This window comes from Bison bison, unplaced genomic scaffold, assembly GCF_000754665.1.
Source record: "Bison bison bison isolate TAMUID 2011002044 unplaced genomic scaffold, Bison_UMD1.0 scf7180017864153, whole genome shotgun sequence".
Taxonomy (NCBI): Eukaryota; Metazoa; Chordata; class Mammalia; order Artiodactyla; family Bovidae; genus Bison; species Bison bison.
The window spans coordinates 70,637-92,706 of record NW_011494725.1 but is presented as its reverse complement, the minus strand read 5'-3'; the positions used below and the strand labels follow the sequence as shown (position 1 = coordinate 92,706).

Below are 22,070 nucleotides of genomic sequence, written 5' to 3'. Positions count from 1 at the left end.
TTCTTATTTGAAGAAATAACAAGATCCTGTTTAAAGTTCATTAATGTTTTCTTTCTCTGCTTACAAGTGAAAACAGATCTCTTTTGAGACTGCCTTTTGAGCTTTTCCTCAGTATTCATTCTACCTGATTTTTTTCATAACATTTTCTAAGAAAACTGAATGGTACTCTTCAGACTGCCTTAGTGCTAACATACTTTTGCGTTGATAGCTGTAGGATGTGGTGTATGTTATTAGAAAATCAAGCATAGGTGTTTTGAGCAAACTTAGCAGATAGATGATGGAACTTAGATTATGAAAGTAGTTTTGAAGGCAGAGACACTATAGCAGAACGGAAATAAGACAGGAACTAGGATGGTGATGGGAACTGGAGAGGAGAAAAAGGATTATAGGCAGTTGGGAGGATAAGCCTAAAAAACCCTGGGTTTATGAGGCAAAAATTAGAGAAAATGATAGCTTAAGGAGGTGGGAGAAATGTTCTGTTTTCATGGTATGTGAAATGTTTTGTTGTATAAAGTGATTTAGAGTAGACATGCATGTGGATAGTGAGAGTGCAGTCCACGACCTCTGTCCTTGGGACCCAAGGGAGGTATGTTTTCAGCACTGGTTGTTGAAGAGGATCTGATTGAGTATGTATAATTAACTTTTTGAACACAGGATCTGAATTTTACACAGAATTGAGATTGGGATGAAAACTGACCTTTTCCAGTCCTGTGGCCACTGCTGAGTTTTTCAAATATGCTGACATGTTGAGTGCAGCACTTTAACAGCATAATCTTCTAAGCATTTTAAATAGCTCAGCTGGAATTCCCTCACCTCCACTAGCTTAGTTCATAGTAATGCTTCCTAAGGCCCACTTGACTTCACACTGCAGGATATCTGGCTCTAGGTGAGTGACCACACCATTGTGGTTATTCCTGTCACTAAGACCTTTTTTGTACAGTTCTTCTGTGTATTCTTGCCACCTCCTCTTAATCTCTTCTGCCTCTGTTAGGTCCTTACCCTTTCTGTCCTTTATTGTGCCCATCCTTGCATGAAGTGTTCTCTTGATCTCTCTAATTTTCTTGAAGAGATCTCTAGTCTTTCCCATTCTGTTGTTTTCCTCTACTTCTTTGCATTGTTCACTGAAGAAAGTCTTATCTCTCCTTGCTGTTCTCTGGAACTCTGTGTTCAGTTTGGTGTACATTGTTCCCTTTCTCCCTTGCCTTTGGCTTCTCTTCTTTCCTCTGCTATTTGAAAAGCCTCCTTGTATAACTACTTTGCCTTCTTGGATTTCTTTTTCTTGGGGATGGTTTTGGTCACCACCATCTGTAGAGAGTTATGAACCTCTGTCCATACTTCTTCAGGCACTCTGTCTACCAGATCTAATCCCTTGAATCTATTTGTCACGTCCACTGTCTAATCATAATTAATTATTATTTGGGTCATATCTGAATGGCCTAGTGGCTTTCCCTACTTTCTTCAATTTAAACTTGAATTTTGCAGTAAGGAACTCATGATCAGAGCCACAGTCAGATCAGGTCTTGTTTTTGCTGACTGTATAGAGCTTCTCCATCTTCAGCTGCAAAGAATATAATCAATCTGATTTTGATATTGACTATCTGGTGATGTCCATGTGTAGAGTCTCTGTGTTGTTGAAAAGGGTGTTTGCTATGACCAGTGCGTTTGCTTGGCAGAATTCTGTTTTAGCTTTTGCCCTGCTTCATTTTGTATTCCAAGGCCAAACTTGCATATTACTCCAGTTATCTCTTGACTTCCTGCTTTTTCAGTTCAATCCTCTATGATGAATAGGACATCTTTTTTTGGATCACTGCCTTGTTGGGGCGACGGGTCTTCTGTAACTCAATGAAGCTATGAGCCATGCTGTGTAGGGCCACCCAGGACGGTTGGGTCATAGTAGAGAGTTGTGACAAAACGTGATTCACTGGAGGAGGGAAGGACAAACCACTCCAGTATACTAGCTGTGAGAACCCATGAACTGTATAAAAGGGCAAAAAGTTAGGACACTGAAAGATGAGCCCCTGCTCCTGCCAAGGTCAGAAGGTCTCCAGGATGCTACTGCGGAAGAGCAGAGGACAGCTATTAACAGCGCCAGAAAGAAGGAAACTGCTGAGCCAGAGCAGAAACCACACTCAGATGCGGGTGTGTCTGGTGACGAATGTAAAATCCAGTGCTATAAGGAACAGTTTTGCACAGAAACCTGGAATGTTAGGTCCATGAATCAAGGTAAATTGGATGTGGTCAACCAAGAGATGGCAAGAGTAAATATCGACATCTTAGGAATCAGTGAACTAAAATGAATGGGAATGAGTGATTTTAATTCAGATGACCATTATATCCACTACTATTGGCAAGAGTCCTTCAGAAGAAATGGAGTAGCCCTTGTAGTCAGCAAAAGAGTCCGAAATGTACTTCTTTTAAGGTGCAACCTTAAAAACAACAGAACAATCTTGGTTCATTTCCAAGGCACACCGTTTAGTATCACAGTAATCCAAGTCTATGCCCCAAACACCAGTGCTGAACAAGCTGAAGTTGATCAGTTCTATGAAGACCTAAAACTAACACCAGTACTCTTTTAAACGAATGATATAATGAAGGGATGCCTCTTAGGAATGCAAGTGTAAGTTGTTATTAGAAAATCTATTGAAATATTCAAATCTATAACAATAATTGAAAAAGAAAAAAAATCCTCCAGTTACCCCATTAGGTGCTGAGTAGGTCAGCATCCTTTCCTCACAGAACAAAACCTCTTAGCAAAATAGGAAAACGTAGATAATTAAAACTAAAAATTACCACCATGTATGATATAAAACTAGGAATGTCTTCATGAAAGTGAAGAACATTTGAATTTGTGTTATAGCTCTGCCAGCTGTATCTTAGTGAGTGTATTGTTTTCAGTATCTTGTAACCTCAACATCGTCATTTCAAAAATAGAAATAGAGGTACTAGTCTTTTGGAGTCATGCAATTATTATGAGAATTAGATGAAATTTATGTAAAAGTCTGTAACATGCTGTAAGGTTCTACATTACGTAAGAGGTTATTTGTTATTAAAGGAAGGGGAAATAAAGCATATATCATAGAAAATTGCCTCACATTCTTTTCTCAGCTTTTTCCATCTTAAATATTCCCTAACATGATACAGAAAAACCTTAATGAACTTATTGGGCAGCCCAGTAGTTAAATTGTTCTATCCATTTGCATGAATCACTATACTTCTAAAATCTCTTAGAATCCTAGTTAGACACTTAAGAGATAGTATGGACTCTTGAGCTAGATCATCTGGGTTCAAATATTGACTCTTGATTTTGTAATGTTAGTCAAGTTAACTTAGTTTCTTTGTGCCTGTTTCCTCATGTATAAAGTGAGGATGATAATACAGATCAACTGGGTAGTGTAGTTGTTAGGTTAAAAGGTAGTGTCACTAAGATAAAGGTAGAGGGTATTCATTGTGCTACTTGGCATATAGGACTGCTATAATGATGAGTTGGCTAAATTATTTTCTTTTTATATTATAAAATAACCCAATGTTCATTTTAGAGGAAAGAAACTACAGGTAAACCAAAAAGAAAAAAGGAGAATATCCTAAAGATCCTCCGCCTCCCCCTCAGGGAGGATTAACGGTGTTATAATTTTCTGTGATTTCTTCTAGACTTCATAGTACATATGAAGAAGTCCTTTCCTTTTCCTTTTCTTTGTCTTTGCCGTTTATCCAGTCTCTCTGCATTCCTTCTACCATCTGGTTGACAAATACTGATCATCCGTTGCATCCTTGGTACTATGTTGTAACACTTAGGTTACAGTAGTGAACAGTGACATAGACCTTTTCCTTGTGGGGCTTAGCATATAGTCGAGAAATAGATTTTCTATCAGAATGAGAGAACTGATTAGAAACTGAGAATTTTTTGTAAAGGAAATATACAGGGAAGTTTGAAAGGCTTTACAGCAAAACTTGGTCTGATCTAATCTGGATGTTATGTCTGTCTTGATGTTCGTATTCCTCTACCAATTGGCCATTTAAGTTTAATAGTAAAAGACTGGTTAATGATAACAATGCATTGTAAAACCTTCAGAAGGAAAGGAGAATGTTTTTGTGGACCATATGCTCTGTGTGTGGCAGTTTAAGTTATTAGTTTTTAAAATCAGTACTTTTTAATGAAAACAACTTGACCAAAAATCTGTCACATAATTTGAGACCCATTTAAAAAAATTTAATGAGGAAAAAAAAAAAGAACTAGGTTTTATCAGTATACTGACACTTCAACGTATGTGATTATAGGAAAGTAAAAAGCTTTCTTTCTTAAGTGAAAAATACATTTGCAGTTCATATCACGTATATGAGGCTGATTAATATAGGTAACCAAAGATTAATAACCAAGTAGAAAATCAAGAACGTTTTGAATAAGTAGTTCTTAGAAACCCAAATGACCCTTAGAAGCTATAAAAAGCTCAGCTTCACTTAGAAGTGTATTACAAAACTATAATGGGGTGTTTTTCACCTGTCAGATTGGCAGAGGTTAAAGGATTCAAGAACTGCTATATTGATAAGGTTGAGGGGAGCCAAGCACATTAATACATGTGTATGTGTAAATCAATAGGTAATTTCTGTGAAAGTTAGTTTGTTATTGGGACAAAAATCACAGATACGCTTGGACTCAAAATTTTTCCTGCTAGGAATTTATCCCGTAGCTGTCTATTGCAGCAGCATCTGTAGTGATAAAGGATTAGAAAAAGTTTAAATATAAGTAAAGAATTGTGTGAATTGCATGCCACCATTTCTGTGAAAATATTTTTTAAAAGACACACTTGATTATGCATAGACCATCTGTGAAAGGACATGCGAGAGATAGATAGCAGTGGTTCCCTTTAAGTAGGGGAAGAGATGAAAAAGAAACATGTTTTCATGTTTTAAAAAATTTATTTATTTTTAATTGAAGTATAAAGCTTTAAATGTTTTCATTTTATATGTATCTTTTTCTACCTGTGATTTTATAAGTTTTACTTTCTTTCAGAAAGTGAAATGGTCTTTTAAAAATTATAGCTCAAGCAGTGAATACAAATAAAGTATATTGTAGTCTTGATGGAAATAAATTCTGGTTTGAATTTCTTTTTGACTTTGTTAGTCTTGTATGACTTCTTCAGATTTTTATGACTTTTGAGGCTTTGTTCTCCTTTCTGAAATGACTTTCCACGTTGTCTTCCCTGTCGTCCAGTTAGGGAAAATGAGGCTGACAATCCCATGCCGTGCGGTGACTTGTACACACCTACAGTGTTTTGATGCTGCCCTTTATCTGCAAATGAATGAGAAGAAACCCACCTGGATTTGTCCTGTGTGTGACAAAAAAGCTGCCTATGAAAGTCTAATTTTAGATGGGTAAGTATATCCCAACATAATAATTATACTCAATCTTATTTTTAAACTGTAGTTAGTGGCCCTTCTGTCTTTACAATATTATGGTGTTGGGGGCAAGAGGGTGAGTAGTTTCCTTTTCATTTTGCTTTCCATGGTCATATTTCATTACCTATAGGAAGGAGGGTAAAATCCACTTAGTGATATCATTTTGCTTATCTAGGACTAGAAGAGCAATGAAGTCTCTGCAAAAACATACTAATTAAGTGGTAGGGTAAATAGAGTTGTGTTATGCAGCTGGTAAGTTTAAAATGGGAATTCACTTCTAGGTTTTTCTGACTCTGGAGCCCAAACTCTTAAGCAGTATTGCTCATTTTGTATATGTTGAAATTAAGGAAAAATAATACAACCTAATTGTTGGTAAGTAATGTATATATACACTATCATTTTCATTCAGTATAGAGTGAAAAATAACCTTGATCTTTAAAGATAATTCTGCAGCACGATTTTTTAAGTTTGAAAAGAGTATTATTGTAAAGAGGAATGAAACAGTAAAGAGTGATGGGACTTTTTCTCTCTGTAAACTTTTACTTTTTAACTTGCTTTGAAATAATTTCAAACTTAACAAGAATTTGTTAACAGTAGCGTGTAATGTGTCAGTTGTTAACAGTCTGCCATATTGTTTTATCACAATCCCTCTTAATTTGTATGTGTTTTTGTGCGTGTATATCTGTGTATAGAGAGAAAAAGATGATTGTCACTATTCTCAGAAACTTTTTGAATCATTTGAGATAAGTTACGTATTTCATGCCCTTTTGCCCATTCATATTTTAGGGTGTGCTTCCTGAATACTTGACATTGTGTTGTGGGTATACTGCTTATCATTAGTGTGTTTTAGAGAGTTCCAGAGATTTTATTTGAACAAACACTAGTTTTTTTGTCAGAAACTTCAAGATGTCATTTTCCCTCCTTTCATTCATGCAGTTCTTTATTCTGTTATGCATTCCTTCATGAATTCTTTCAACATAATACATATTAAATACTAGCCCATGTGTCAGGTCTAAAATGGAGACAATAAAGAATTGTGTAGTAAATGTTAAGTGCTGTGAAAGTAAAGAATGAAACTATGTGAAGAGAACTGGGGGTGGGGAAGAAACTGATGATAGGGAGTATGTGATCACATTACTACCCACTACCTGATTGTTGGTTGGTAGTCTCACCAACACTTAATGAATATATCTCTTCATAGGCTTAGGACACTGCTTCCATCATTTGAAACATTTTTATATACAAGTGTCATTTCTGTGCTGTTATTTGTGCCGTTGATCAAAGTATTGATCACTGTAAAACTGTTTTAATTATTGGATTTTTGTTATGCATTAGTACCTCTTTGGCCATATGAATCAGAATTTTCTTGACCATCATTGGAGTTGGCCATATTCACCTGAATGAAAGTATTCTTAAATTACACAAATCTTGTTTTGATTTTGATAGAAATTTTGTTTTTCATATAATTGGGGAAATACATATTTAAAGTTTTACATCTTCTAAGGAAGGTAGTGTTTTTCCTCATTCATTTTTATCAGTTTTATTATGGTAGAAGAACTATCCCTGTTTAAAGTGTACAATTTGATACATTTTGACCCAATATATACCTGAAATATCATTAAAATATGATAAATATATCTATCACATCTGAAGTTTTCTCAATTCTTGTGGGACTCCATGGCCTGTAGCTCACCAGGCTTCTCTCTCCATGGATTTCTAGGGAAAATTATTGGAATGAGTTGCCATTTCCTTCTCAGGAGATCTTCTGTACCCATGGATCAAACCTGTGGCTCCTGTATTTGCAGGTGGATTCTTTAGCACTGAGCCACCTGGGAAGCAAGGTGGCTGGAGAAGAAAATGGCAACCCACTCCAGTATTCTTGCCTGGAGAACCCCATGGACAGTATGAAAAGGCTGAAAGATAGGATGCTGGAAGATGAGCCCCCTCCAGGTCAGAAGATGTCCAGTATGCTACTGGGGAAGAGTGGAGGGCAGTTACTAATAGCTCCAGTGAGAATGAAGCAGCTGGGCCAAAGCAGAAATAACACTCAGCTGCAGATGTGTCTGGTGGTAAAAGCAAAGTCCGATGCTATAAAGAACAATATTGCATAGGAACCTGGAATGTTAGTTCCATGAATCAAGGTAAATTGTATATGGCCCAGGAGAAGATGGTAAGATTGAACATTGACATCTGAGGAATCTGAATTTTCAGATGACTGTTGTATCTACTACTGTGGGCAGGAATCTGTAGAAGAAGTGGAGTAGCCCTCATGGTCAACAAAAGAATCTGAAATGCAATATTTGGGGTACAGTCTCAAAAAGGACTGAATGATCTCGGTTCGTTTCCAAGGCAGATCCTTCATCATCACAGTAATCCAAGTCTGTGCACTAAATACTTAACACCAAAGAAACTGAAGTTGACTAGTTCTATGAAGACCTGTATACAAACTTTTTTAGAACTAATAGTAAAAAAAGATATGCTTTTCATTGTAAGGAATTGGAATGCAGAAATAGAAAGTCAAAAGATATCTGAACTAGCAGGCAGCTCTGGCCTTGGAGTACAAAATGAAGGATGTCCGTGGAATTCTCCAGGCAAGAAATTCTGGAACGGGTAGCCATTCCCTTCTCCAGGGGATCTACCTGACCCAGGGATCAAACCCAGGTCTTCCTGCATTATGGGCAGATTCTTTACCACTTGAGCCACCAGGGAAGCCCCTAATGAAGCAGGACAAAGGCCAACAAAGTTTTGTTAACAGAACACACTGGTCATGGCAGACACCCTTTTCCAACAACCCAAGAGATGACACTACACATGGACATCACCAGATGGTCAATACCAAAATCATATTGATTGTTCTTTGCAGCCAAAGATGAAGAAGCTCAATACAGTCAGCAAAAACAAGACCTGAAGTGGACTGGCTCAGATTATGAGCTCTTCATTGAAAAATTCAGGCTTAAATTGAAGTTGGGAAAACCACTAGGCCATTCAGTTATGACCTAAATCAAATCCCTTATGATTATACAGTAGATGTGACAAATAGATTTGAGAGATTAGGTCTGGTAGACAGAGTGCCTGAAGAACTATGGATGGAAGTTCATAACACTGTACAGGAGGCAGTGACCAAAACCATCCCCAAGAGAAATAAATGAAAGAAGGCAAAGTGGTTGTCCAAGGAGGCTTTACAAATAACCTAAGGAAAGAAGAGAAGTTAAAGGCAAGGGAGAAAGGGAAAGATAGACCCAGCTGACCACAGAGTTCCAGAGAATAGCAAGGAGAGATCAGAAGGCCTTCTTAAATGAACAATGCAAAAAAATAGAGGAAAACAACAGAATGGGAAAGACTAGAGATCTCTTCAAGAAAATTGGAGAGATCAAGAGAACATTTCATGCAAGGATGGGCACGAGAAAGGACAGAAAGGGTAAGCACCTGACAGGCAGAAAAGATTAAGAGGAGGTGGCAGGAATATACAGAAGAAATGTATATGCAAAAAAGGTCCTAATGACCCAGATAACCATGATGGTGCAGTCACTCACCTAGAGCTGGACATCTTGGAGTATACAATCAAGTGGGCCTTAAGAAACATTACTATGAAGAAAGCTACTGGAGGTGAGGGAAATCCAGTTGAGCTTTTCAAAATGCTAAAAGATGATGCTAGTAAAGTGCTGCACCATTATGTCAGCAAACTTGGAAAACTCATCAATGGCCACGGGATTGAAAGTTTAATTTTCATTCCAATCCCAAAAATGAGCAATGCTGAAGAATGTTCATACTACTATACAGTTGCTCTCATTTCACATGCTAGCAAGGTTATGCTCAAAATCCTTCAATGTAGGCTTTAGCTGTACTTGAACTGAGAACTCCCAGATGTACAAGCTGGGTTTTGAAGAGGCAGAGGAACTAGAGATCAAAATGCCAACATTTGTTGGATTATGGAGAAAGCAAACATGTTTAGTTCTTGATAAACACCCACTTCTTCATTGACTATGCTAAAGCCTTTGTGTGGATCACAAAAAAACTATGGAAGTACCAGACTGCCTTACCTGTCTGCTGAGAAACCTGTGTGTGGGTCAAGAAGCAACAGTTACAACAACATACTGGTTCAAAATTGGGAAAGGAGTACAACAAGACTATATGTTGTTACCTGTTTTATTTAACTTACATGCATAGTGCATCATGTGAAATGCCAGGCTGGATGAATCACAAGCTGGAATCAGGACTGCTGGGAGAAATATCAGTAACCTCAGATATGCAGATGATAGCACTCTAATAGTAAGTGAACAGTAACTAAAGAGCCTCTTGATGAAGGTGAAAGAGAAGAGGGAAAAAGCTGGTTTGAAACTTAGCATTCAAAAAACTAAGATTGTGGTATCTGGTCTCATCACTTCATGGCAAATAGAAGTGGGAAGAGTGGAAGCAGTGGCAAATATTATTTTCTTGAGCTCCAAAATCACTCTGGATGTTGACTGTAACCATGAAATTAAAAGAGGCTTGTTCCTTGGAAGGAAAACTGTTGACAAACCTAGCCAGCATATTATTAATAAAAAGCAGAGACATCACTTTGCTGACAAAGGTCTGTACAATCAAAGGTGTGGTTTTTCCAGTAACTACCTACAGATGTGAAAGTTGGACCATAATGTAGGCTGAGCACCGAAGAATTGATGCTTTTGAGTTGTGTTGGAGAAGACTCTTGAGAGTCCTTTGTACTGCAAGGAGAACAATCCAATCAATCTTGAAGGAAATCAACACTGAATATTCATTGAAAGGACTGTTACTGAGGCTTTAGTATTCACTGTTGAAGCTCGGGCTTCAATTCTTTGGTCACCTGATGCAAAGCACCAACTCATTGGAAAAGACCCTGATGCTGGGAAAGATTGAAGGGGAAAGGAATGGTGGGGGGCAGAAAATGAGATGGTTAGATAGCATCACCAACTCAGTCATGAATTTGAGCAAACTCCGGGAAATAGTTGAGGACAGAAGAGCCTAATGTGCTACATACAGTCCTTGTGGTCACAAAGAGTCAGACTCAACTTAGCAACTGAACAATAACAACAGTTTTCTCATGTATCTTTCTAATCTCTTCCTTTCACTTTTTCCTCAAATACTAATATGCTTCCTGTTTCTATAGATTGTTTTGGATTTTCTAGAGTTGTGCATGAATGGCATCATAGAGTGCATTCCTTTGTCTGACTTATTTTTATTCAGTGCCGTTGAAGTCTGTCCACATTGCTGTAGGTACCAATAGTTTGTTTTTTTTTGCTGAGTAGCATCCATTGAACAGATAGCCCACAGTTTTATCAGTTCACTTGTTGATGGGTTGTTTCTGGCTTGGAGTCTTGCACATAAATCTGCTAACAACATTCATGTCCAAGTCTTTGTTCTGATGTTTTAATTTTTCTTGGGTAAGTACTCAGAGTGGAATCCCTGGTCACATGCTAGGCATATGCTTAATTTTTCAGTAAATTACCAAACTGTTTTCCAATGTGATGTATTATTTTGTATTCCCAATAGCAGTGTATAAGAGTTCTAGTTACTCCACAGTCTGATCAACATTTGGTATTGTTAGTTTTTTAAACTTTAGACAATCTACTGATATATGGTAGTACTCCATTGTGGATTTAATTTAATGCAAATAAGGGATTTGCATTTCCCTCATTTCTATACTGAACATCTTTTTGTATGTCGATTTGCCATCTCTGTGTTATCTTTGGTAAAGTGACTGCTCAAATTTTCACTCACTTTTCAGTTGGGTTTTTTGTTTTCATATTACTGAGTTTTGATAATTCTGTACATATAGTGGATGTACAACCTGTTATCAGATAATATAATTTTACAATGTTTTATGCCATATCCTCCTTTTACTCTCTTAACAATGTCTTTCAAAGAGCAATAGTTCTTGGATTAAGGCCAGTTTATCAGGGTTTTCTTTTATGTCCTATGCCTTTGATATCATACTAAGATATTTTGCCCTAACCCAGGGTCACAAAGATTTTCTCCTTGCTTCCTTTAGAAGTCTTTTCATTGCATTTTACACTTAGATGTCTTGTCTGTTTCAAGTTAATTTTTGTATATGGTGTGAGGTAAAAATCAAGGTTTTAGCTTCATTTTTCTTTCTGGCATATGGTCATGCAGTTGTTCTGCCACACTTGTTGAAGAGATTGGCTTTTACTCACTGCATCGTCTTTGCATTATTTTTTCAAAAATCAGTTTGCCATATGTGTGTGGGTTCATCTTTGAATTTTATTTTGTTGATTTGTATATGTTTATGTCAATATTGCACAGTCTTGAAATCAGAGTAATAGACTTCTAATTTCTTTCTTTCTTAAAATTCTTTTGGCAATTATAGATCTTTTGCATTTCATTGCACATTTTAGAGTGAGCTTGTCAATTAGGGAAAAAACCTGGTTTTTTTTACTTGTATAATGTTGACTCTGTAGATCAATTAAGGGTGACTTCACAATATTGAGTATTTTAATCTATGAACATGGTATATATCTGTTGATTAATTCAGTTCAGTTGCTCAGTCATGTCCAACTCTTTGCGACCCCATGAACAGCGGCACGCCAGGCCTCCATGTCTATTACCAACTCCCGGAGTCCACCCAAACCCATGTCCATTGAGTCGGTGATGCCATCCAACCATCTCACCCTCTGTCGTCCCTTTCTTCAGATGAGTCATCTCTTCACATCAGGTGGCCAAAGTATTGGAGTTATAGCTTCAACATCAGTCCTTCCAGTGAACACCCAGGACTGATATTCTTTAGGATGGATTGGTTGAAACTCCTTGCAGTCCAAGGGACTCTCAAGAGTCTTCTCCAACACGACAGATCAAAAGCATCAATTCTTTGGCACTCAGTTTCTTTGTAGTCCAACTCTCACATCCATACATGACCACTGGAAAAACTATAGTCTTTACTAGATGGACCTTTGTTGGCAAAGTAATGTCTCTGCTTTTTAATATGCTGTCTAGGTTGGTCATAACTTTCCTTCCAAGGAGTAAATGTCTTTTAATTTCATGGCTGCAGTCACCATCTGCAGTGATTTTTGGACCCCCCCAAAATAAAGTCTGACACTGTTTCCCCATCTATTTGTCATGAAGTGGTGGGACCGGATGCCATGATCTTAGTTTCTGAATGTTGAGCTTTGCTACTGCTGCTGCTGCTAAGTCGCTTCAGTCTTTTACAACTGTGCAACCCCATAGACAGCAGCCCACCAGGCTCCCCCGTCCCTGGGATTCTCCAGGCAAGAACACTGGAGTGGGTTGCCATTTCCTTCTCCAATGCATTTAAGCCAACTTTTTCACTCTCCTCTTTCACTTTCATCAAGAGGCTCTTTAGTTCTTCATTTTCTGCCATAAGGGTGGTGTCATCTGCATATCTGAGATTATTAATATTTCTCCTGGCAATCCAGCTTGTCCTTCCTCCAGTCCAGTGTTTCTCATGATGTACTCTGCATATAAGTTAAATAAGCAGGGTGACGATATACAGCCTTGATGTACTTCTTTTTCTATTTGGAACCAGTCTGTTGTTCCATGTCCACTTCTAACTGTTGCTTCCTGACCTGCATACAGATTTCTCAAGAGGCAGGTCAGGTGTTCTGGTATTCCCATCTCAGAATTTTCCACAGTAATGTGATCCACACAGTCAAAGGCTTTGGCATAGTCAATAAAGCAGATATAGATGTTTTTCTGGAACTCTCTTGCTTTTTCGATGATCCAATGGCTTTTGGCAATTTGATCTCTGGTACTTCTGCCTTTTCTAAAACTGGTTCATGTATTGCTGAAGCCTGGCTTGGAGAATTTTGAGCATTACGTTACTAGTGTGTGAGATGAGTGCAATTGTGTGGTAGTTGGAGCATTCTTCGGCATTGCCTTTCTTTGGGATTGGAATGAAAACTGACCTTTTCCAGTCCTGTGGCCACTGCTGAGTTTTCCAAATTTGCTGGCATATTGAGTGCAGCACTTTCACAGCATCATCTTTCAGGACTTGAAATAGCTCAACTGGAATTCCATCACCTCCACTAGCTTTGTTCATAGTGATGCTTTCTAAGGCCCACTTGACTTCACATTCCAGGATGTCTGGCTCTAGGTCAGTGGTCACACCATCGTGATTATCTGGGTCGTGAAGATCTTTTATTATAGTTCTTCTGTGTATTCTTGCCACCTCTTCTTAATATCTTCTGCATCTGTCAAGTCCCTACCATTTCTGCACATATTGAGCCCATCTTTGCATGACATGTCCCCTTGGTATCTCTAATTTTCTTGAAGAGATCTCTATTCTTTCCCATTCTGTTGTTTTCCTCTATTTCTTTGCATTGATCACTGAGGAAGGCTTTCTTATCTCTCCTTGCTATTCTTTGGAATTCTGCATTCAAATGGGTATATCTGTCCTTTTCTCTTTTGCTTTTTACTTCCCTTCTTTTCACAGCTATTTGTAAAGCCTCTTCAGACAGCCATTTTGCTTTTTTGCATTTCTTTTCCATGGGGATGGTCTTGATCCCTGTCTCCTGTACAGTGTCACAAACCTCCATCCATAGTTCATCAGGCACTCTGTCAGATCTAGTCTCTTAAATCTATTTCTCACTTTTACTGTATAGTCATAAGGGATTTGATTTAGGTCATACCTGAATGGTCTAGTGGTTTTCTCCACTTTCTTCAATTTCAGTCTGAATTTGGCAATAAGGTGTTCATGATCTGAGCCACAGTCAGCTCCCGGTCTTGTTTTTGCTGACTGTATAGAGCTTCTCCATCTTTGGCTGCAAAGAATATAATCAATCTGATTTTGGTGTCAACCATCTGATGATGTCCACGTGTAGAGTCTTCTCTTGTGTTGTTAGAAGAGGGTGTTTGCTATGACCAGTGTGCTCTCTTGGCAGAACTCTATTAGCCTTTGCCCTGCTTCATTCCATATTCCAAGGCCAAATTTGCCTGTTACTTCAGGTGTTTCTTGACTTTCTACTTCTGCATTCCAGTCCCATATAATGAAAAGGACATCTTTTTTGGGCGTTAGTTCTAGAAGGTCTTGTAGGTCTTCATAGAACTGTTCAACTTCAGCTTCTTCAGAGTTATTGGTCAGGGCATAGACTTGGATTACTGTGATTTTCCTTGGAAACGAACAGACATCATTCTGTCGTTTTTGAGATTGCATCCAAGTACTGCATTTCGGACCCTTTTGTTGACCATGATGGCTACTCCATTTCTTCTAAGGGATTCCTGCCCGCTGTAGTAGATACAATGCTCATCTGAGTTAAATTCACCCATTCCAGTCTATCTTAGTTCGCTCATTCCTAGAATGTCCATGTTCACTCTTGCCATCTCCTGTTTGACCACTTCCAATTTGCCTTGATTCATGGACCTAACATTCCAGGTTCCTATGCAATATTGCTCTTTACAGCATCGGACCTTGCTTCTATCACCAGTCCCATCCACAGCTGGGTGTTGTTTTTGCTTTGGCGCCATCCCTTCGTTCTTTCTGGAGTTATTTCTCCACTGATCTCCAGTAGCATTTTGGGCACCTACCAACCTGGGGAATTTATCTTTCAGCATCCTATCTTTTTGCCTTTTCATACTGTTCATTAATTAGGTCTCAGTAATACTTGGTAGTTGATTGGTCTTGTGTGCCTTATGTCAGATTTATCCCCTTATTTCATGTTTGATGTGGTATTAGTTTTTATATTAATTTCTGCTTGTTATATGGAAATTTAGTTGATTTTTGTCTATCTTGAAACTGTGCTCAATGCATTTTGTAGTTCTAGTTGCATTACGGAGAACATAGACTGTTCTGTATAGAAAAGTTAATAATTTGTGAATAAAGGCAGTTTTTACTTCTTCCTTTTTAATTTAGATGCCTTTTATATTTTTGTCTTGCTGTCTTAAACTGACTACTCTGTTTACATGATGATTTGCATTGATTGATTTTCAAATATTAAACTAACCTTTCATTCTAACCCCACTTGGTCATGATTTGCTATGTTTTATATTTATTGTTGGGTTTGTTTTGCTAAGTTCGTGAGAGAGAGTGGTCTGTTTTCCTGTATTGTCTGTTTTTACTATCAGAGTAATGCTGGCCTTATGGGATTTCCCAGGCGGTGCAGTGTTAAAGAACCCTCCTGCCAGTGCAGGGGACACAAGAGATGTGGGTTCGATTCCTGGGTGGGAAAGGTGCCCTGGAGGAGGAAATGGCGACCCAGTCCAGTATTCTTGCCTGGGAAATCCCATGGACAGAGGAGCCTGGTGGGCCCCAGTTCATGGGGTTGCAGAGTCAGACTCGATTGGGCAACTGAGCACCCACACAATGCTGGCATTATAGGTGAGCTGGAAAGTCATACTGTGTCTCCTCAGATATTTGGTAGAATTTCATACTGAAGACATTTGGGCCTAGAATTGTCTTTGTGGTAAATTTTTTTACAAATTCAGTTTCTTTAACAGACACAGGTTCCTTGGGTTATCTTTTGCTTTTTGAGTAAGTCTAAGTCTGACTAGAAGTTTGTCGGTTTTTATTGATCTTAAAGTACCTGCATTTGGTTTCTTTGTTTTTTCTCTATTTTATTTTTTCCCTATTTTGTTTATGTTCTTTGTTATTTTCCTTCTCTGGTTTATTGTCACTTTAATTTACTTTTTTCTAGTTCTGTTTAGTTAGAAGGTGAGGTTCTTGATTTGCATCCTTTTTTAATGGAAAATTGTACGGCTTTAACTGCCTTCTACAGACTTTAGTATATTTTCATTTCCATTCAGTACAAAATACTTCCTGAGTGTTTTAATATTATCTTTGTGTCCTGAATTGTTCTGTGTAATTTCCAAATATTTTTCTGAAGTTGTTTTCCAATTTCATTTTGATCCTGTAACATAATTTATATGCTGAGTTATTTTAAATTTATTAAGACTTCGATGTCTCTATTTCTGCCTCCTTTCCCCATCCCTGTGATCCTTTTTTCTTGATAATCATATATGTTATATTTTGGACAGTAATTTTTGTGTTTGGTTCATGCGTTATGTTGAGGGTTGTTTGTTTATTGCAAGTCCCAGCAAGAATGTTCCAGTTGTGTCTGTTTTTGTTTAACCACTGATTTTTAGAATGATACTCAGTAAGTCACTTAACTCTTCTGTTGCCTGTTAAGGAGATAAAGCCTAGGAGGAAGGAGGTGATAATAGTTGTTGTAAAGTGTGAAGTATTAAAACACCAAACAAACAAAAAATACAAAATACCTTTTGTCTCCAAGGTAAAATGTATTACTTTGTTATTTCACCTTTGAGCAAAGCCATTCAATTATGTTTCTATTCTTCTTACTTGGTTTATAGGCTTTTTATGGAAATTCTCAATGACTGTACTGATGTGGACGAGATCAAATTCCAAGAAGATGGTTCTTGGTGTCCAATGAGACCGAAGAAAGAAGCTATGAAAGTATCCACCCAACCATGTCCCAAAATAGAAAGTATGTGCAGAATGGCCGCAGAGAGCAAAGCAGTGAGACTCGTGTGTTGTATCTGTAGCATTCGCCTCGGCCGTTAGAACGCTTGTTTGGAGTTCAGTGTCCTCAGTTTACCTTTTGATCGTTACACATCTTATTTCTCCCAAATGATTTTTCTTAAGACATGTGCAGAGGTTTATACCACATTATAATCAGTCTTTTCATAGTATATTTTTCATATATAAAGTAAATAACCATGTAAATTGTCTTATTATTTTTATTGAAGTATAATTGCTGTACAATATTATGAAAGTTAAAGGTGTACAATATAGTGACTCATAATTTTTAAAGGTTATACTCCATTTATAGTTAATTGTAAAATATTGGCTATATTCCCTGTGTTGTACAACATATCCTTGTAGCTTATCCTGAACCTAATAGCTTGTACCTCCCGCTTCCCCACCCCTCTAATGCCCCTCTTCTCTTCCCTCTTCCCACTTGTCACCACTAATCTGTTCTCTATATCTGTGAGTGTGCTGCTGCTTTGTTACATTCACTAGTTATATTTTTTAGATTCCACATATAGGTGATTTCAGATAGTATTTGTCTTTCTCTGATTTTTTTCACTTAGCATCATGCTGTCCAAGTTCATCCGTGTTGGTGCAAGTGGCAAGATTTTTGTTTTTAACGTCCGTGTGTATGTCTGTAGGTACACACCATATCTTCTTTATCCATTCATCTGTTGATGGACACTTAGGTTGCTTCCCTATCTTGGCAGTTGTAAATAATGCTCTTATGAGCTTTGGGGTGCATGCATCTTTTTGAGTTAGTGTTTTTGTTTTGTTTTTCAGTATATACCCGGGACGGAATTGCTGGGTCATAGGGTAGTTCTGTGTTTAGTGTTTTGAGAAACTGCCGTGTTGTTTCCCACTGTGGTTGCACTACATTCCCACCAACAGTCATCTGGAGTTACCTTTTCTCCACATCCTCACCAATACATTGCTTGTAGTTTTTAGAATCATCTTAATATGCTGTGCTTGTTACAACGTGCAGATTTATGTGACATTTCTATGGATAGTTTTTCAGAATTGTTTTTAGAGTATCTGTTGGAGGAACGAACCCCAAGTAGACATGTGGATAGAGAGGCTGCATTTTCCATTAATGGAGGGTGGGGAAAGATGGTCATACGTTAGTTGGTTTGAAAAAAAAAAAAAAAGGTGAGTTCGGAGCTCATTGCTTTGTGGGAAGAAATATGAGCCTGAGTTACACTTAGCTCAGCCTTCAGCTCCCTGTGATGTCCGTGCTGAGTGGGGAAATTCAGGGCCATCTGAGAAATTGAAACCTGAGGTGCACCTAGTTTCTTTTTATCTGATATAGTCCACTCACTGAGTTTTGTGCTGACTGTGTTTCACATCTGGCAACGTAATGAATAATAGGTGTTCAGAGTAGGAGGAGAGGAAAAAGTAAAGGATTTTATGTCAGTATTAATCATTCTCCTGTGTTGTTACTGAACCCGTGGGAATGATCAAGGTTTCCCTCATATGTGAGAAAAATAGTGATTTAATTAGTTGCTACTGCTTTTCCATGATCAAGTAGCATGCATTTTCTACTAAGTAGATTGTAGAGCATATTTTCTTTGAAACAGTGAGTTAACATATCGTGTAAGACTATGGAAGTGGGTAGAAAGGAGAACCTAAGTAGGTAATTGGTAAGAAAAACTTCGAATGTCTGAGTAACTTGTTAAAGTGAGATAGTTAGGCTTTTTTTCAACTGATACTATCAAAGTGAGCATTTTATCCAGTTCTGGCTTGTGGTGAAGAGCTTATGTATTCTTTGATATAAGCACCACTGCTTTGTTAGAATGGAAGTGTTTGATTCTGACTTCATACTACCATGTCTGTGAGAATACACAGCCAGTAAAGCCACATACTCTTGTCCACGGCCAGAGACCAGCCCCTTAACTCCAGATGTCTGTCTATAATGTGAGTCCTCACCGGGGGAGATAGTGTGAGGAGCAGGATCTACACAGATCTACTGGCAGTACTGGGGAGATAACTCAGCAGGTGCCGTCTGAAAGAGGTTTTGGTCTTCTCACAAGGCATTGTGCTCCCTCTGTCTCCTAGGTAAGCAGTCGTTTCATAGATGAATGTCTGAAGTTAGAGAGTTAGTCTCTGTCCATGGGATGAGTATGGACTTTATGGGCTGTGTATTCTTTAGGACATGCTGCACAGTTTAAAACTTATGGTTAGAGCTTGTATTACACCTCTCACTTTTTTTTCCCCACTCTGTTCCCTCCATGTAGCTTCAACTGTCCTCAGTAAGCCGTGTGCAGTGACTGTAGCCAATGAGCCAAGCAAGAAGAAAGTGGATGTCATTGACCTAACAGTAGAAAGCTCTTCTGATGAAGAAGAAGGCCCTCCTGCCAAAAGGAAATGCATCTTTATGTCAGAAACACAAAGCAGCCCAACCAAAGGGTTTGTGAATTTATAGTTCACTATTGTTTATTACACTTGGAACTAACTGTTCCTGGGTTAGGTTTGTAAATGGCTCTTGGAGAGTGGCATAACCATAGAGGGACACTTTAATTTGTGTTCTGTTCAGTTGAAATATTTTCAAATGAGCATGTTGTTCATGGGAAAGCAAATTTTGATGAAGAAGATATTCCCGTCTTTGGGAAGTGAGGGTTGAAATCTTCTCATGTCTAAATATTTCATATTGAACACTTGCTGTTATTTTCTTGACTCTTTGTAAGGAGTAAATTTGGCATCACAGACCACCGTGAGGAAGTGGAGTGTGTGGAGTGTGTAATTGGCAATCTGACCAGTGTGGATTCTACTTTTGACACCATTGCTTACTCGTTCTGTGATCTTGGATGAAATACTTAACTTGTTAGAGCCTCCTTTTCCTGTTCTGTAAAATGGGGTTAAGTAATGCCTACCTCATAAGGTTATATTCAGGTTTCAATAAAATAATGCAAGAGCTCAGCCTGATTCAGGCCCATGGTAATTTTCTCAGTAAAAAATGATTGCCTTCCCTTCTCACCCTCTCCAAAGCACAGTGTGGGCAAGTAAATGTGGTCTAGCATTTGTTTCTAAGGCATCTAAATGACAGGTTTAAGTAATTAGCAATAGATAATTTTGAGAGATTTTAGAACCTGCAAGAAAGTAGCAGAGGGTTCTCTCGACATCCCATGAGCATATTATTCCAAACTTGGGTGTGCCAGTCTTGTCTTTTGACCTGTCATTGCACTTCTTTTCTCTAATGGCTTTACTGGAGTATAATTTACATACCATAAAATCCCACATCTGAAGTCTTGAGTTGCACAGTTCAGTGGTTTTATTAAATTCATAGGTACGCAGTTATCATCACAACTCAGTTGTAGAATATTCTCAACACCCAGTAAACGTCTGTCATGTTCCTTTGAGTTAATCCCCATGCACACTCCAGTCGGCAACCATTGATCTCCTTTTTTTTGCTATAAATTTGCCTTCTCTAGGCATTTTATACAAGTCGAGTTATATTCTCGGTGCACTTTTGAAACATTCCTTTTTTGCAGTTAACTTTTGAAACCAGGAGAATTAAAGCTTTCTGTGCTGCCTTCTTCACTGTTAAAATACTTGTATTTCAAGATGTGCTTTCCACATCACAGTGAGAGTGCATTTTTTTTCTTAGTGGAACTGAAAATGAAATAAGTATTTCAACTGGAATTTTTTTTCTGGGATGCTGATCATTTATGGTTTCTTTCAGACAGTTTGGTTGGCACTTCTAGAATTTAAATGATAAAAAATGAAAATAGAGTTTTGAAATGTTTACTGGCTTAGATGTGATATTTCCAGAGTTTACTCTCTAATAAAATGCTTTAGAGCATGCTGGGGAAACGTAGGTTGCACAATATATAATTAGATGGATATATATATATATATATATAGTTAGATGGATTCACACCAGGTTGAAGGGTTACTGTTATCTTGGAGGGTGTCTCTGGTGGCTCACTGTAAGGATCATCTGAGATGACCTCACCATGCTGAGGAATCAGGACAGTTCACACCTGTGATCAGCTACCACAGAGATAGATGTTGAGTCTCATCTAGGGTAAAAAGAAAAACCTAACATTTAGAGTATAAGGTGGAAATTTGTGACTAAACCAGCAACACGTGAAAATTTTGGTTTAAATTGTAAAGTGCAGCTACCCCATTCATTCTATGAAGCTGGCATAATTCTTAATACCCAAACTTGACTTATACATTAACAGCCAAATTGGAAAACTGTTACGAAACAGGCTTACATTAGGAAGATCAATGAAAATTCTGAATTTGATCTTAGTAAGTTATTTAATAATATGTTAAAATGGTATCCTTTAATGCCAAATAGAGTTTATCCAAGAATGCTTTATAATTAGGAAATACATTTATAAAATGGATCTTGTCATAGACAGCTAGTCAGCTCTCCACATCTGTGGATTCTGGCAATTGTGGATTATCAGAAATGGCTAGAGGAAAATTTTTTTTTTAAAGTTTCCAAAAGCAGGAACTATTTCACATAGCATTTGCATTGTATTAGGTCTTATAAGGTATACATACATGAAGTCGCTCAGTCGTGTCCGACTCTTTGCGCCCCCGTGGACTGTAGCCTACCAGACTCCTCTGTCCATGGGATTTTCCAGGCAACAGTACTGGAGTGGATTGCCATTTCCTTCTCCAAAGGATCTTCCCAACCCAGGGATCGAACCCCGGTCTCCCGCATCGTAGACAGACGCTTTACCGTCTGAGCCACCAGGGAAGTCCTATAAGGTATAAGGTAATCTAGAGATGAATTTTATGGTATTTGAGGTAAGGGACTTCAGGATCTGTGAGTTTTGGTATCCTTCTGGGGAGAGGGTCCTTGGACCCAGTCCGCTGTGAATACTGAGGGACGACTGTATATCATCATCTTAATAGATGATGGCCATCTGTAAATTAACAGCCATTTAGCTAGAAGCTCTCTGAAGTGTCAGAATTCACTTAATGGTTTACCACTTGAGCAGATTTGTTCTTAGATTGCATTAACAAAAGAAGCAGTATCCAAGATACATACCCATGCCAGTTCTATTCCATTTTAGGCTAAATGACTTTCACTTAGACCATTTTAGTCAGGGCTTTCATCAAGAAGGGTATTAATGAGAGCAGCCAGAGGAGGGAAAGAGGACAGTGAGTAGCCTGATGGATGAGTGGGTCAAAGGACTGAAGCTGTGAAGCCAGGAAAAGAGAAAATGTGGTATTTACCTTGTAGGTCTTG

General features: G+C 38.1%; 1 protein-coding gene across 7 annotated transcripts in view; it reads left to right on the top strand.

The window, feature by feature from the left end:
- PIAS2 (protein inhibitor of activated STAT, 2) overlaps nucleotides 1–22,070 on the top strand; it is a 107,258-nt gene that overhangs the window by 65,241 nt on the left and 19,947 nt on the right. For all 7 annotated transcript variants that reach the window (XR_825360.1, XR_825359.1, XM_010840956.1 and 4 more), the window contains 3 exons: nucleotides 5,210–5,370; nucleotides 16,687–16,820; nucleotides 19,099–19,270. Coding sequence is in view for 5 of the 7 variants with exons in the window: in XM_010840956.1 (XP_010839258.1) it covers nucleotides 5,210–5,370; nucleotides 16,687–16,820; nucleotides 19,099–19,270 (467 nt within the window). In the remaining 2 variants the exon portion in view is untranslated. The remainder of the gene's footprint in view (nucleotides 1–5,209; nucleotides 5,371–16,686; nucleotides 16,821–19,098; nucleotides 19,271–22,070) is intronic.